This window comes from Lucilia cuprina, unplaced genomic scaffold, assembly GCF_022045245.1.
Source record: "Lucilia cuprina isolate Lc7/37 unplaced genomic scaffold, ASM2204524v1 Scaffold_8345, whole genome shotgun sequence".
NCBI classification, from domain to species: Eukaryota; Metazoa; Arthropoda; class Insecta; order Diptera; family Calliphoridae; genus Lucilia; species Lucilia cuprina.
This window is the reverse complement of record NW_025813283.1, coordinates 1-1125: the sequence shown is the minus strand read 5'-3', so window position 1 is coordinate 1125 and position 1125 is coordinate 1. Positions and strand designations below refer to the sequence as shown.

The 1125-nt window shown below is 30.1% G+C and overlaps 1 protein-coding gene across 1 annotated transcript; it reads right to left on the bottom strand.

The window, feature by feature from the left end:
* Positions 1-513: 513 nt before the first annotated feature.
* On the bottom strand, positions 514-750 carry LOC124421259 (the record flags this gene model as incomplete). Its single annotated transcript, XM_046956141.1, has 1 exon — positions 514-750. A coding segment is annotated over one exon (237 nt), but the record flags the coding sequence as incomplete, so codon positions are not given.
* Between the last annotated feature and the right edge of the window lie 375 nt (positions 751-1125).

The following is a 1125-nucleotide window of genomic DNA, read 5'->3' as shown; positions in this document are numbered from 1 at the left end:
TTAACAAAGTTTGTACAAACATGATTTAAGTAAACAATTTTTTATTTTGGGATTTTCCTAATATCGATTTTAGTTGACCTTTATGATACACAAAACAAATATTAAACAAATTTTAAGTACTCCACCTTTAACAGTGATTATTTTGAATGACATACAATATAAAAGCTAGAATTAACATATTTAACAAGGTCGTTCGTACATCTGTTACAAAGGTAGCCAGCCAACCAGTCATACAATATAATCCAGACATTAAAATTACATTTCAACATGACAACAAGCCAACAGAAACCATTAAATAACCATTGTACAAAAAGCCATTAAAATCCTTTACAGCCATTTACTAAATCAACTTCTAGTTTCTATTTATCTATGATAATGACTGACAGAATGACTACTTTTATTATATTTATAAAAGGACTTTTCGTTATTGTATCAATTTCCAAGTGTAGGATAAATGTCTGTAGGTTTTGCATGAGCCGTTTGTGTGTGTGTTTTTTTCAAAAGAAAACTTACCCCTAACTTTATAACACTTGTTACTATGGCTGCATTCCAACTATTTTCGATGCGCAATAATTCCTGACGTGTTTCAACACTAAGGTAACGTGGCTCATGTCCAGCACTTTGCAGCAGGAAACAATGTTGGCGACTGTCAACAGTTTCTGATTCTTTGACAACACGAAACATTGTTTGATACACTTTATAGACAACCAAAGCTTTTGTCAAGCCGGCAACATTAAGCTGTAATGGAAAAAATACACATTATTAATATTAAGATGTTACAACAAATTTATAATTTACTAAACAAAATATAATTTAATCAAAGTAAGTTTTTTGAGAAAAATCCATTAATACTTTAACGCACAAAACTAATCTGCTGGATTTTTTTTATGGATAAGGCTTCCATAAAATGGAAAAAATGTTTTCAAAGGATTTCGCAGGATATTATCCTTTTTAGAATGTAGTGACATTAAATTCTAAAAAGTAAAATTTTTTTCATTTTCTGTGGTTCAGTCTGAGGTATGGTCTATAGTCTAGTCTATAGTCTAGTCTATAGTCTAGTCTATAGTCTAGTCTATAGTCTAGTCTATAGTCTAGTCTATAGTCTAGTCTATAGTCTAGTCTATA